The sequence below is a fragment of the Equus caballus genome, chromosome 8, assembly GCF_041296265.1.
Source record: "Equus caballus isolate H_3958 breed thoroughbred chromosome 8, TB-T2T, whole genome shotgun sequence".
Classification (NCBI taxonomy): domain Eukaryota; kingdom Metazoa; phylum Chordata; class Mammalia; order Perissodactyla; family Equidae; genus Equus; species Equus caballus.
In genome coordinates this window covers 86,521,254-86,534,622 of record NC_091691.1, presented here as the reverse complement: position 1 = coordinate 86,534,622, position 13,369 = coordinate 86,521,254, and the positions used below count along the sequence as shown (strand labels likewise).

Sequence of the window (13,369 nt, the reverse complement as noted above, 5' to 3'; positions counted from 1 at the left end):
GTGCTTGTTTTATTTCAAACATTTCCCTCATAAAGTGTTATTCTCTAAAGTTTTCCCTACAGTATCTTCTCCAATATGAATAGATTAATTGATCAGAAGATATGTGTATATATATTTTCTTGGCTTCTGAAAACATAAATTTATAATAGAATCTGTTTTATTTATGTTGTGGTTGTTTTGGGGATAATATATTTTCACTAACTTCTTCCCATCCTATTATACATTTAAAAATCTTAAGGTTGAAATATCACTCCTATGAAGTTGGTATAATTCATAAGAGAAAGATTAGTTGGCTTCTAAAAATCAAATATCAGAATCAAACAAAATCATTTTAGCCATTTTAATGCCTGAAAGTGTTAAATGCTTGCTGATTTGTTAGAGGAAGCGGATTTCCCCCAGTATAGTTATTCTCAGGAGAGAACTGTCCTCGTTAAACTACAAAAGCACATTTTCATTAAATACAAAATAGCACCAAGTGAGGGAAGTAGTCTACTGACAGAAAAGGCATTTGATAAATTGGGGTGTGTTTAAAACGTGTTGTCTGCACTAAAGCCCCAGATCCATTCTACCATGTGGCTTTCAACAATTAATGTGACAGATGGCCTCAAACAGCCTTGGAATCCTGATCTTTTGTGTCAAGCATTCAGAGGCTTGGCAGTTGCTCTGGAAGGTTGAGGTGTCAACCTGTCCATCAGCTGTTTGCACTTTGGTTCCAGAGTTGATGGGAAATGGCCATGGCTGGAAGAGCAGCTCTCCTTTCTCCCTAGAGGGGGAAGCGTCTTGGTTGGAATCTTTAAGTTCAAAACACATTTTGGAGAGACTGATATGTGGGTTCACTAGAAAGCCGTATCTGGCCAGTTTACATGGCATGGAAGCCATGGACAAGGGGAGTAATTTCTATGTGTATTCTTTCTGTAGTACATGGAAATATATATAGCATATGTTATTTTTTTCCTTTTATTTTTTTGCTAAGGAAGATTCACCCTGATCTAACATCTGTGGCCAATCTTCCTCCTTTTGCTTGAGGAAGATTAGCTTTGAGCTAACATCTGAGCCAGTCCTACTCTCTTTTATATGTGGGTCGCTGCCACAGCATGACTGACAAGTGGTGTAGTTCTGTGCCTGAGATCTGAACCCATGAACCTGGGCTGCTGAAGCAGAGCATGCCGAACTTAACCACTCCGCCACAGGGCTGGCCCTTTTCCCATTTTTTTAAGGTAAAAAAGTCAAAGGTTCATAAAAATTGAAAGAAAGTGCAATGATGACTTTTGTATTCACCACTAAGATTTGACGGTTTTAAACGTTTTGTTTTCTATCTATGTCTGTGCTTTTTCTGAATTGGTGGTTTTCAACCAGGGATGATTTTGTCCCCCTACCCCTTCCCCATCCTGGGACATTTGGCAATATCTGGGGACATTTTAGGTTGTGACAACTCAGGGGGTGCTACTGGAATTTAGCAGGTAGAGGCCAGAGATGCTGCTAAACATTGTGCAATGCACAGGACAGCCCCCCACAGCAAAGAATTATCCAGCCCAAAATGTCAGTAGGGCCACGATTAAGAACTAAAGTGTGTGTGTGTGTGTTTTTTGTGGAACCAATTGACTATGAGTTGTAGACATAATGATATTTCACTTCTAAATAACATGACAAGGCCATATTCTTTAAACAGGAAGAACTTAAAAGAAAGGGAAGAATCTCCAGAAGTGGAAGAAGCAAAGGGAAAAAGTGCTAGAAAATTAGATACCAGGGAAGGGAAGAGTCCAGGTTATAAGAAAAAAGGCAAAATCTGTGGAAAAACCTGATTGAGTTGTTGGTCACATCCGGGTCCTTGGCAGAAATGATCTGTATGGTCGTTCCAATTGCCACATCCTCAGGAACCTCCACAAAATAAAAGCCGGGTTCAAATACAGGGGGCTCATCCACATCTTCCACACTGATGTGCACTGTCGTTGTGTCCTGAAATGGGCCCAGATTCAGAAAACGCATCTCCAGGTGAGGATTGGCTCCCTCCACTTTTAAGGTGTAGCTTTTCTTGCTTTCAAAACTCAGGGGCTGAAAAGTAATGACAAGAAAATTGATTAGCCACGAACATATATGTCAAGGTTCTAAAGGATGGCCAATATTGATGGCTGGTGGGAAGATTCCCAAATTCATTAAAATGGATGAAAAGAGGCAAAGGGAAAAATAAGGGGAATTTTTCCTTTATTCTGTAATTCTTGGTCTTAATGTCAGTTTCAAGTTGGGTAAAGAAGGTAAGGAAGATGCTAGATGCTTTAGAGATAGTGAACGAAGCTAGTTAGCTGATTATGAAAGCCACTGTACTCTGGGTAAGCTTGACTTTAACACATCTACTTTTTAATCAGCATGGTCACCTTATCTTTAGAAATGCTTGTTCATTTCAAAAGACGTCATGATAATTAAGAGAGAGTTCAAGTTCTGTTTCAGAATGTCCCTACAACTCAGGCCTAGGCTTTTCTGTTTTCTTCCTTAAAAAAAAAAAATCTTGAGTATAAAGGCAACAGTGATTTTTCACGAGAAACTATCATAAGCACTTTACAAGGGTTCTCAGAACACTGTGTCAGATCAATATTTAGTTTATTTAGTGTATTTTGTTTATTATAGATACTCTCTTTTAAAAATATCTTTTAAAAACCTAATCCAAGACCTCATTTTACAGTTGAAGAAACTGATACCCAGAGAGCTGAGAAGACCTGACTAAGCTGCCATGGTTACGTAGTGTCGGAGCAGAAATGCTGCTCTAGATTTTTAAATTCCTCATTCAGGGCTCATCCACAAAACTTTAACTTCGTCTAGTAAAATTCCGTGTCATAACATAATTTTTTTAGTTGTTCCTTTTTTGGTCTGTTCCTATCTTCAGGATGTTGTATGTCAAAATTAATGTAACACTTTAGGGTAGAAAGTGAACCTGAATGCTATCTCTTCAGAGTAATCCATTTATGTTTTTTTTTAAAACTGACAAAAATCTTTAAATGTTTTAAGCAACAGTTATCTCAAAACATCATCAATAATGAAAAAAATCATGGAAAGTCAGTCCTGTAAAATAATTACAGTGGATAGCAAAGCAGTTACTAAAGCTTAGAAGTCATATGTCAATTTGGCCATGACTTAAATTTTTCTAGCTAAATATTCACTTGTGCTTTTTTCATAAAATATGCTAATATCAGCACATTTTGTGTTAGAAAGAGGCTTATGTCCATTTAAGCCTTTGTTTGTTTGCTTTTGAGAAACAAACAACAGTAAGATTTGCTTTAACTATATTTATTTTCAAATTCTAATAGGAATATTTTTTGTTTGTTCTGTTGCTGTTGTTTGGTTACTACTTGTTCTGCATTTACTTAGAGCCGCAGCTTGTACTTGTTTCATGGAGTCAACCATTCCCATTTAAACCAAGCAACCGTTTCCACCAGGCCGCCTGCCTGCCTAGTTCGTAGTTAAAAGGCAAGGCTTTCATTAACAGGGAAATCTGCCACTCAGATTATAATATATTTGAAGGAATAGTTCTACCAATTTATTTTATTTTTACTTGCTCTCTAAATCAAGATGTTTATCTTTCCTGGTAAATTACATTGCATTCTTTGAAAATTCTTTCCTTAAATATGGGTAACCCTAAGTGGACACGGTTATTTATGTTAGGTTTGAGCTAGGCAAAATTTGTTTTCCCCTTAATTTAAAGTCATTATTCTAATCTGGTAGGATTTTTGATACTTGTTTTATTTTTCTTCCTTTTCTCCCCAAGCAATCCCAGTACATAGTTGTAGGTCCTTCTGGTTGTGCTATTTGGGACACTGCCTCAGCGTGGCCTGATGAGTGGTGCTAGGTCTGCACCCAGGATCTGAACTGGTGAAACCCTGGGCTGCTGACGTGGAGCGCGTGAACTTAACCACTCAGCTATTGGGCCCGCCCTTGGTACTTGTTTTTGTAAATTAAGGTGTAATTTACATATATTAAAATTCATCCTTTTTAGTGTAAAGTTTTCCAGGTTTTTTTTTTTTTTTTTAAAGATTTTATTTTTTCCTTTTTCTCCCCAAAGCCCCCCAGTACATAGTTGTATATTCTTCGTTGTGGGTCCTTCTAGTTGTGGCATGTGGGACGCTGCCTCAGCGTGGTCTGATGAGCAGTGCCATGTCCACGCCCAGGATTTGAACCAATGAAACACTGGGCCGCTTGCAGCGGAGCGTGCGAACTTAACCACTCGGCCACGGGGCCAGCCCCAAAAGTTTTCCAGGTTTTGACAAATGTATACAGCCGTGTGTCTACCATGGTAATCAAGATATAGAACAGTTCCATCATCCCCAATACCCCCTGCCCTGTGCCCCTTTGTCGTCACCTCCTCTCCCTTTGGCAACCACTGATCTTTGGTTCTATCCCTATTGCAAAAATGTCATATAAATGCAGTCATTCAGTATGTGGTCTTTTGAGTCTGGTTGCTTTCATTTAGCATGATGCATCCATGCCATTGTGTGAATGAGTAGTTTGTCCCTTTCAATTGCCAAGTAATAGTCCATTATATGAATGTAGCACAGTTTATTTATCTATTCTCCGCTAGAGGTACCATTGAGTTGTTTCCAATTTCTGAGGGTTATGGATAAAGCCACTATGAACATTTGCACAGAGGTTTTTGTATGAACATAGGTTTTCATTTCACTTGGGTTAATACCTAGGAGTGGGATTACAGGATTGTATGGTAAGTGCATTTTTAACTTTATAAGAAACTTCCAAACCAATTTTCAAAGTGGCTGCACCATTTTGCATCTCCACCAGGAATGTATGAAAGTTCTAGTTGCTCCACACCCTTGTCATTATTTGGTTTTGTTAGTTTTTCTGATCTTATCCATCTTAGTGGGTATGAAGTAGTATCTCATTGTGGTTTTGATTTATATTTCCCGAATGCCTAATGATATTGAGCATCATTATAAATCTATATATATCTTTACATGTCTTCTTGAAGTGTTCTTTATGTATTCTAAATTCAAGTCCTTTATCAGACAGGTGATTTGCAAATATTTTCTCCCAATCTGTGATTTCTTTTTTCATTCTCTTAACATTGGCTTTTCAAGAGAAGAAACTCTTAATTTTGACGAAGTCTTACCACTTTTTCTTTTGTAGATTGGGATTTTGGTGTCATATCTCAGGAATCTTTGCCTAATCAGGGTCACAAATATTTTCTCCTGTGTTTTCTTCTAGAAATTTTATAGTTTTAGTTTTCTACATTTGGGTATATTATCCATTTGGAGTTTGTTTTCATGAGGTATGCATCAAGGTTCTTTTTTTGGCATATGGATATCCAATTGTTTCAGCACCATCTGGTGAAGAGACTAGAGTGAGTTTTTAATTATTGTTAAAATTTATTTTAAATAAGTTACCTAGTGATTATTACATTATTTAAGATGATTGTCTCCCTCACTCAAATAATTTTGTTATTTAAGAATTGAAAGAAAACATTGCCCTAAATACCCTAAGCTTTAAATTGCCCACAATTGATATATGTTTAACTTTTCTCTTGAAAAGTTTTTGTACTTTATTTCTTTAACTCCAAAGAATTGTTTATTTCCGTATTTATAATAGTAAATCAAAGTGTAGTAATATCTGAGAAGCCAAGTTCCAAATTCAAAAAATTTCCTAGAGTTGGTGCATGCAAAAATGGAAAGCCATCATATCCTTGGAAATTGAGTCATGAAAATTTTGGCACAAAACGATCATGCAGCTCCCTCAGCAGAATTAATTATTCCCTCCTTTGCTCCCCTAGCACTTTGTCTTGCTTCCGTTATGGCTCTTCTTATTTTGTATTACAAATATTTCTTTCCATGTTAGTCCCTTTCACCAGACTCAGAGGCAAAGGCTATGACTTGGTCAGATTTTTATTTGGCCCCAGTGCCCAGTGAGTGCCTAAAACGAAAAAAGCAGCAAAAAATGTTGTTACATTGAAGAGTGCAAAAAACTTTTCCAATGTGAGTATTAAGTACTGGTTGAGTGAAAATATGTGTAGATTTTATGTTACCTTATTTCAATGATTCTAAGGTGTACATTTTTTCATATTTTGACGTTTTGGAAATAGAGTTGTTTCTCCAACTGATGGTGCTGTACAATTGCTGTAGGCCCAACAGGAGATGGGATGTAGTTGTCACTGTTTGTGCAAGCCAAACCTGGTCAAAGCTGTTCCTGTTGTACTTCAGTTGAGTTCTGCACATTGTTGGTAGTACATGTGAATAACTTTATTGCCATCTAAAATTTCTTCAAAAATTCTCTTATGGCTTGACATTGAAATGGAAACAACAGCAGGGAGTAAATCTGATATTAGTGAAGCAAATATGTCTGTGTCTACAAGAGCTTTTTCAATAACTATAAATTAAGGAATAAGAAAGCATTGTATCATTTAAGTTGGCAAGAGTTTTTTTTAAGTGGTATATAAAACGATGAGATTTACAATTCATGACATCTTAGATTTGATGAAATAGGGAAGTTTTGATTTTTGTGGCCTGCCTAAGAGGAGAATGGACTCAAAACAATTACTTCTTGTATGCTGGAAGATGGAAGACACCCTGAAGACTGGAGAATGGCATAACATCATGCTCATATAGAATAAAGAACATTTTGAAAATTATATATTTCAAGTTATCTTTCAAGCATTTAAGTTAAGAGACTGAAAGTCAATTGATTGATTACTTAAAAGCCAAAAAGACCCAAGGTACTGGATAGTAATCAGTGTAGTTTTATGAAGACCCAATTCTATCAATTTGACTTAATTTCTCTTCTTGAAAAAGTATGTGCTTTTTAGACAAATAATAGACTTTAGGGAAATAAATCAAAAGCAGAACTTTTGTTGCAGTTTTATATGACATTATTAATGACAAAGTAGGAAGATGGGTGGGGATCAGGCATTTGAGTGAATGTTGTTCCAAAGGTATAGACTGAGCAGTCGATAGCCTCCAAGTATTTATTATATTTGACTTGTCCATCTACCCAACTTATTGACCTCTTTCTTAATCCCATTTTCTGGCACCTCATAAGTTCAGAAGAGAAATCCAAATGACCTTGGCAAAATTGATAAATGTTTTGATTAAACGTGGATATAGTTTTAGTAATGACAATGAAAGAGTGTTCTGTCGTATGAGGTTTAATCTTTTTTCCAGGTGATGGAGCTAGGGAAAAGACGTTTTGAGACTCCTTTCAGATACAAAATTGTAATAGTTAATGTTTTTTAAATGAATGGCTTTTAATAAGGTCTAAGCTATGTTCTAATAATTTGACAAATTAATATTGTTTTATGGTTCGAATTACCTTATATATTATTGTAAGAGTCAAATAAAATTTAAAGTATATTGAGAATCTCAAAAGCTCTTTTTCTGATTGCTTATTTTTTTTTCTTTTAAAGATTGGCACCTGAGCTAACAACTGTTGCTAATCTTCTTCTTCTTTTTCTTTTCTTCTTCTCCCCAAAGCCCCCTGGTATATGGCTGTATATTCTAGTTGTGAGTGCCTCTAGTTGTGCTATGTGGGACGCTGCCTCAGCACTGCCTGATGAGCAGTGCCATGTCTGCGCCTGGGATCTGAACCAGCAAAACCCTGGGCCGCTGAAGCGGAGCACACGAACTTAACTGTTCAACCATGGGGCCGGCCCCCTGCTTAATTTTTTAAAGAGAATTTTTTCATTAAAGAAACAATAATTATCCAAAACTTTGACATTTTACCTTGTTTACAGGTACCAGTCATGGTAAGCAACATATTATTATTAACTTGAGGCTTGCCACACAATAGGTGAATGTTCTTAAACCTATGTCATACACCAAATTGGCATTATTATTTCTAGTCACCTTTTATAATTCTAGCATGTGTTATTAATTCTTAGAGAATGAAAATAAAATAAGAAATGGCAATATTTAAATTACATCCAGATTTATGTGATGATTCCAAAGTTAATCTCAGCATTTTGCATTGTTTTGAGGTCATTGTGTGCTGGTTATAAAGATTTCTAGTTGGTGGAATGCTGGATAAATGTGTTCTTTTAGTGTATTTGATTGCACCTTACATAAATAAAGGACAAAATGTGAACTCTTCTCTTCTAAAGCAGTGTTGATTCAATTCTATGAAACAACATAGAATAAGGTATTATTAAACACCTTGTGCCACATTCTAAGTTATGACTGTTGCTATTTGTCAAGGTCATCAATGACCTCCATGTTCCTAAAGTCTCTGGTTAATTTTCACTGTTCTTATCTGACCTTCAGCAGTGTTTGTCCCAGGTGATCATTCCCTTCTGTTGGAAACAGCTTCTTCATGTCTTCCAGGACACCACACTCCCTTGATTTCCCTCCTGCCTCCCTGGTCTCTCTCTGTCAGTCTAGGACTTGTCCTTGCTCTCCTCCCTGAGTGCTTCATGTTGAGGAGCCACAGGGCTCACTTCACTGTCGTCTTCTCCATCTATGCTTAGCCTTGAAATATCATTCTCTTTTATTTGTTTTAAGTACCATCTGTATGGTTTTGACTCCCACATTTGTATTTCCAGCCCAGAACTTTTCTCCAGACTCCAGACTCCTATAACCAACATCTACTACACATCTCTATTTGGGTGTCTGATAGACATTGCAAATATAACATGTTCAGAATTGAATCCCAATATTTGCCACTTCCTGCCACCTGTTCTGCTTGCAGACTTTGCCATCTCAGTTAACGCCAACTTGATTCTTATTGCTCAGTTGACTCCTCTCTTTCTTTGGTATCCTTACTCAACCTATTAGGAAATCTTGTTGGCTCTATTTTCAAAATATATCCAGATTCTGACCACTTCTCACGATCTCCATTCCCACTACCCTAGGCCGAGTCACCATCATCTCTTACCTGGATTATTGCAATAGCCTCTCAGCTGGCCTCCTTGTTTCCATCCTTGCCCCTTTGTGGTCTTTTCTCAACAGAGCTTACAGAGTAATTATTTTATAATGAAAGTGCAGTCATGTCACATCTGTTGAAGTCCTCCAGTTCTTCCCCACTTTAATCCCCAAATTCCTTACATCAGCCTCCAAGGTCCTACACAATCTGGCCCCCTTGTTACCTTTCTAACCTACTCTGCTACCAGTCTCCCTCTCCACTCAGCCTTATAAACCCCCTTACTGTTCTTGAAACAAACCAGGCAGAGTACCACCTCAGGGCCTTTGCATTGGCCATCCCTTTGCCTGGAACACTTTCTTCAATATCTCCATGCCCAATCCCTCATCTCCAGGACTCCTGTGTACAGTTTTCACTGAGAGTCATTTGTAGGGCACCTCCTAGGGTTGTGCACTGTCAACATGCCCCACTCTGTGCTGTGACTCTGCCCACTTTAAGTCTTTGCATAAATGTCACTTTCTGTGAGGCCAATCCTAATCATCCAATTTAAATGTGAAGTTGTGTTGGCTCTTCTGATTTCATGTTTGTTCTATTGCATTCCTCCCCCCATAGCACTTATCACCTTCTAATATACTACTTTATTGACTTGCTATTTTGATTGTCTTCTTCCCCTCCCTAGAATGTAAGCCCCATGAAGGCAGAGAGTTTTGGTGGTTTTATTTACTCTCTACATTAAATGCCTAGAACAGTACCTGACACATAGGTAGCCATCAAATAAATGTTTGTTGAACAAATAGTTTAAGATATCTTGGGTTTTAAAATGTATTTAAAATAGAGGAGAAGAGCCAGCCCTGATGGCTTAGCGGTTAAAGTTCAGTGTGCTGCTCTTTGCAGCCCAGGTTTGGTTCCTGGGCACAGGACCACACCACTCATGTGTCAATAGTCATGCTGTGGCGGTGGCTCAGATAGAAGAACTAGAAGGACATACAACTAGAATGTACAACTATGTACTGGGGCTTCGGGGAGGGGAAGAAAAAGAGACGAAGATTGGCAACAGACATTAGCTCAAGGCAAATCTCCCCTCCACAAAAAAATAGAGGAGAAGTAAGATTAAATCATCTTCAATGAGTTTTTGAATTAATGTATTTCATCAGATACGTAGTTATTAGGATGTTAAAAGTTCAATTTTCTAAAAAGTTTTATCTTCCAGCGGATATATCCATATGTGCTTTATGCCACAGAATTGATAACTTACATTCAGAAAACTTGGTAACTTATCATGAGGCCATAGAGTTTCAAGTGATAACATCCCTCAGCAGCTATGTTTGATAAAGCTTTTTCAAGTCTAATCAGCATCTGTGGATCTTCAATTAGCAATTAAAAAAATCCCTGCTTGTTTTTATTGATTCATAAATAATATTATAGCTTGCTTTATTGTTATTTACAGTATACTATGGTAAAAAATGGGTTTTATTCAAGTGTAAATGTTGATCAAGTCATTACCATTATTAGGCAATTAAACTTCAATAGTTCTTTAAGTGGCTAATTAGTGAGCTAGGAGAAATGGTATATTTAGAATATATCTTTATTGTGATCTGGTACCCTTTTTGTAAAACAATGACAGCCAGTGTTTACATGTAAGCAAAATGAGTAAGAGATTTATTTCCTTAATAATAGGAAAGAGTGTTTATCAGAGGATTTGAAGCAACACATACCGATAGTATAACAACCCTTACTAACACCTCAGGTACATTCAAAGCCTCCATTAAAATGATTTGGAAAAAGGAGTTGGATTACCTTCTTCACAGTTATGATGCCGACTTGGAAATTGGGATCTGTGTTAATGTCAAAGGCATCTGCGCCATCTCCGTCCACAATAGTGTACTTCATCTCTGCATTAATTCCTTCATCCAAGTCCTTGGCAAACACTCTCCCCACAGTGGAGCTAACGGGAGCCGATTCTAACACACTCATCTGATAGTGTTCTGTAAAGAGAGGTCAGAACATGCATTCTTGTGATCTGTCACGATAAGAAATGCCTCGTCAGTATCACATCATACCAGGCATTCTGGGCAAAACATCTCTCTCTTGTTTCAGCAATTAAAACTTGAATTTTACAGATGAAAAACAGATCCAAACTGAGCAAAGGGTATTAGGTCATAGCCTGTGTGAATGTTTGATAAGGAGGGGCCAAAATAGCTTGACCATAATCCTAAGAGTAGGACAGGAAAAAAAGCAAAAATATTTCTCATCTCAGTGAATCTATCTTCAAAGTAGTAGGAAGTACCTTACTTTCCAATCTTTCAGTCCTTCCTAATGAACTATTTGCCCAAATGAACTGTTTCCTCAAATGTTATTTCCTTCTCAGAAAGACAAACACACACTGTCATCACAAAGTACGTATTTATTCTATCCACATTTCAAATGCCCTCATTTTCCTTCCTGGTCTGGCTAGTGTACTGAGTGTCCATCCCTACAACCAGCTGCCCAAACTGAATGGCGACCAGTGATCTATCAGGGAGGAACAGCTGCAGAGAGCAAGTTCCACCCGCGCCATGTATTGTCCTTCAAAGTGTCCTTTCACCTGGGTCTGCCCACTGGCGGCCCCTTCATAGACACTCTTCTGATGCTTCTTATTCTCTTGTTGCAGAATAGAACACCCCAAAAGTTCTCACATATGTAAGAGGCTCAGAGCTGGTAATGTTCTTTTCAATTTGGTATCCTGAATTCGCAGTTAAATTTAGTTCGTTTTCATCTCTGCAGAGTTGTATCTTCACTAACTTACCTTCTCTGGGGCTCAACTCTGACATTCTTCATTATTTTGTCAATCATAATGTGACTGAATAAATAACAAAGAAAATCATACAATCACATTTTCAATATGTACATGGTCTCTTTTATTCTAATATGCATTGCAAGCTGCAGGGAAGCCTGGGTTATGAGGGCTCGAATTTCACAAAGATCTGGGGAGGCTGACAGCACCCAGCCAGCTCACAGCGCTCTGCCTTGCACAGGAGAAAAAATAATGCCTATTCTTTGCAAATATGAGCCAGGAAATCAGTAATGTCTGTACTAAGCTGGCAGGCGCTTGGATTTCAGATCTCTTTCCATTCTTTTCCCAAAGTTGTTGATGAATTAGACTTTGCTATTACAGAACTTTTGGGAAAAACAAACAAGTATCTGCCTGCAATTTTCCCCACACCAGGAAAGCTATGTGTTCTGTGTTTAAACAAACATATACATAAAATTTCTACACATGATGTATTATATTAGAAATAAATAGCCTGAGATCTTGATATTCCATTATAGTTGGTTCAATTAAAGGTGACTGAGCTTGTTCAATATAAAATAGTAGGTGTGTGTCATTTGTCAACACTCCATCATCAGTTACGATAATATTTTTGAAAAAGAAGAAAAATGGAATTCTACAATGAGGAATAAGAAGATTAGTAATGCAGAAGAGTTTATCCAGGGTAGGATGTTCAAAAATCTATAGTCTATAGTGTGTGCAACGTGAGCCATTCATGAAGTTATAAAGATGGAACCCACAGGGTCAGCAAAGCAATAAGAAACCAATCTATATGGCATTTGACAAACCATTCCATGACACACTAACTATTCTGTACTGTAGAACCAATTGACTTAGTAACCTACTTGCTTGCACCACTTGTGAAATACTTATCTAGTATCTTGCCTTTTTGATTCATGAAATCTCATGGGGTCTTTGGGTATAACATTTGCAAGTAATATTTTGAGCTCTCCCTGTATTTACGTAGATACAATAGATGCCTCACTTGGTCTGGCTGAGTCAAAATTTAGCTAATTCAGCCAGTAGCCTGACTTTTAGTTTAGTTTTTTTAAGTCTCTGTTTTTAGTTAGTTTTTTTTTTTTTAAACTTGATTTTCCTGGTTAAGTCTTTCACCTGGAATTGTGTCTGCTACTCTTTCTCCAACTGCTCTCTTTAGGCATCTGCCTCTCTAATTCACGTCTCCCTTCCTGGACTCCATTTCACAGTCATAGCTCTGTATTTCTACCTTCCTTAAGGACATTCAATCTGATTGTCCTGCTGTCACTTCATATTCAAATATGAATTTATCTTTCTCCTTCCCTGCCACTAGTTCCATTGTGCATCCTCTGTTTCTATCAGTAGTACAATTCTTCTCCCTGTAGCCTAGATGTTAAACATCATTGTCATCTTTGACTCCACCCTCTGCCTTGTTCCTTAGTCAAGAAATCAAGAGGCAGAAAGCCATGTTTTCTTATTTGTCCCACTCCTGTCCTTCTGCCTCCTCCTTAAGTCTTTATCAGTTCAAATCTAGACCACTCTAAACACCTCCTAACAAACTCCCCTGCTTCTAGTCTCCCCATCTGCCAATCCATCCTGTACATGGCTATTACATTAGCCTTTCTGTATGTCTTTCTCCTGCTCAAAAACTTTTCAATGACTTCCATTAGAAATATAACACATTTGAAACACTAAAGAGCAGTTCTCCATTTTAGGGGTCTTTTTTTTAAAAAAAATTTTTAT

The 13,369-nt window shown here is 37.5% G+C and overlaps 1 protein-coding gene and 1 long non-coding RNA gene across 4 annotated transcripts in view; one reads left to right on the top strand and one right to left on the bottom strand.

Annotated features, from left to right (window-relative positions):
- Nucleotides 1–13,369, bottom strand: part of CDH20 (cadherin 20) — a 199,427-nt gene that overhangs the window by 26,852 nt on the left and 159,206 nt on the right. For all 3 annotated transcript variants that reach the window (XM_023647913.2, XM_070221119.1, XM_070221120.1), the window contains 2 exons: nucleotides 10,639–10,826; nucleotides 1,799–2,052 (listed from right to left, as the gene is read on the bottom strand). In XM_023647913.2, coding sequence (XP_023503681.2) covers nucleotides 1,799–2,052; nucleotides 10,639–10,826 — 442 coding nt within the window. The remainder of the gene's footprint in view (nucleotides 1–1,798; nucleotides 2,053–10,638; nucleotides 10,827–13,369) is intronic.
- The window catches only part of LOC102149289 (uncharacterized), an 86,375-nt gene that overhangs the window by 25,748 nt on the left and 47,258 nt on the right, over nucleotides 1–13,369 (top strand). The gene's annotated exons all lie outside the window — the stretch shown is intronic.